The sequence below is a fragment of the Gigantopelta aegis genome, chromosome 15 (assembly GCF_016097555.1).
Source record: "Gigantopelta aegis isolate Gae_Host chromosome 15, Gae_host_genome, whole genome shotgun sequence".
Taxonomy (NCBI): Eukaryota; Metazoa; Mollusca; class Gastropoda; order Neomphalida; family Peltospiridae; genus Gigantopelta; species Gigantopelta aegis.
This window is the reverse complement of record NC_054713.1, coordinates 20,433,501-20,435,473: the sequence shown is the minus strand read 5'-3', so window position 1 is coordinate 20,435,473 and position 1,973 is coordinate 20,433,501. Positions and strand designations below refer to the sequence as shown.

General features: G+C 42.6%; 1 protein-coding gene across 1 annotated transcript; it reads left to right on the top strand.

The window, feature by feature from the left end:
- Positions 1 to 221: 221 nt before the first annotated feature.
- On the top strand, positions 222 to 1,352 carry LOC121389706. The gene has a single exon (XM_041521357.1). It carries the CDS (start codon positions 222 to 224, stop codon positions 1,350 to 1,352), a length of 1,131 nt encoding a protein of 376 aa, XP_041377291.1.
- The last annotated feature ends 621 nt before the right edge of the window (positions 1,353 to 1,973 follow it).

The window sequence follows — 1,973 nt, the reverse complement described above, 5'->3', positions numbered from 1 at the left end:
TGTTTACATTAGTCAAGAGAAAACATTGTTTTATATATCATGTATTTGTTGCTCTTGGGGCGGTGGCTAGGGTCAATTGGGTGATTTTGTTTTCTTAATGCCCAAGTATATCAACCATGTATCCCTGGCATGGCTGTCTGCTGGTTATCCGCAGCACCATGTCCCCTTGTTGGACTCGGTGGTGGGTGGGGGGCATGGTTGATGAACCCTTTTAACCTAATATGGGTAAAACAAATTTATCAACCTTAGATGGGACCCTTAAAAGGGTCCACACCGAAGTTTCGGACTTCTTGTCTTCGGACGAGGAATCCATGAAATCTAAAACAAATGTGAAGAAATCCAAAGTGATTTCTTCACAACATTGGCCAAGGTTTCTCGTCATCAGTTCCACTGATGATGGGGCCTTGAATAAACTTTCACCTTTTGCTATTCAAAAGGCAATTGTTGGCTTGGCTGGTGAGCCAAAATCTGTTAAGAAAATTAAGAATGGGCTGTTGGTTGAGTGTTTAACCGAAAAACATTCAACTTGCCTTCTCAAGTCGACAGTTTTTTGCAATGTGCCGATTAAGGTAACTCCTCATACCTCCCTCAACTCGTCAAAGGGAGTGAACAGATGCAGAGATCTGGCAGGAGTAAGTGAGGAAGAAATATGCCAAAATTTAAGTCCGCAGGGTGTTACTGCTGTGAGGAGGATAAAGGTTCGTCGAAACAATGATTTGTTACCGACGAATACTTGTATCCTCACCTTTAACGTCCCTACCCTTCCCCAGTCTGTCAAAGCGGGTTACCTTAATATCCCTGTTGAGCCCTTTATTCCAAACCCCTTGCGTTGCTTCAAATGCCAGAGGTTTGGCCATGGTCAGAACACATGTAGTGGCAAACTTACATGTGCTCTTTTAGACCATGACAGCAAGACATGCAAGAACGATGTACTTTGTCTCAACTGCAAGGGCAACCACTGTGCATACTCTCGAGAGTGTCCACGGTGGAAACTGGAAAAACGAGTTCAGCAGGTAAAGGTACAAAATAAAATAACCTTCATGGATGCCAGGAGGTTGGTGGAGACCGCAACACCGACAGTCGCCACTAAAAGTGTTGCAGTCAACACAGACCTCACCTGGCACTGTGACGAAGCCAAGTACAAAAAACTGTCTGACATTGAGAAGGCACAAAAACAAGTGCAGAAAAAAGCACAAAAAGAAAAGTCACTGTCCAACACAAGGAAATTGAAACCCAAGTGTCATTGGATTCTAAGAATCCCCCAAATAGGTCGAGCACTAGTCTCCCTAAGACAGGCAGTGACACAAAGAAATCTCCAAAGAAAGCTACAGAAGTACTGTCTGGTAGGCTGAAAAAGATCGAACTACGTTCGGTCCCGATCAGCAATATGTATGATACTTTGGCTGATATCGGTGATAATGATATGGAGATTTCATCTCCAGATCATTGCCGATCACAAAGACCACCAGCAAAGCCAAAGATAAAACCCATACTCCCTCCCGATGGAAAATAAAGTTATCCAGTGGAACTGTCGTGGGCTTAGGCCCAATTTTGATGAATTAAGTCTTCTAATTCAAAAGTATAATCCTCTTGCAGTGTGTCTTCAGGAAACTTTCCTGAAGGATACTGACAGTATTAACATCAGAGGATTTAATCTCTACCATAAATGTCAACAGAGTGAAAACAGAGCGTCTGGGGGCGTTTCCATTATTGTACATGAAAACATTCCCCAGAGTGAAGTCATATTAAAGTCGACTTTACAAGCTGTGGCCGTAAAGGTCACGGCTCATAAAACTATTACTCTCTGTTCAGTTTATTTACCCCCTCGAAACAATTACAATTTTAACACTAGGGACTTTCAAGATCTTCTTGATCAACTCCCTACTCCCTTTATTATCATGGGAGATTTTAATGCTCACCACACTTTGTGGGGATGCGATGACATAAACACTAGAGGTAAACAATTAGAAGAC

Coding starts and splice junctions, on each gene's coding strand:
- LOC121389706 (XM_041521357.1), top strand. CDS start 222: ATGGGTAAAACAAATTTATCAACCTTAGATGGGACCCTTAAAAGGGTC.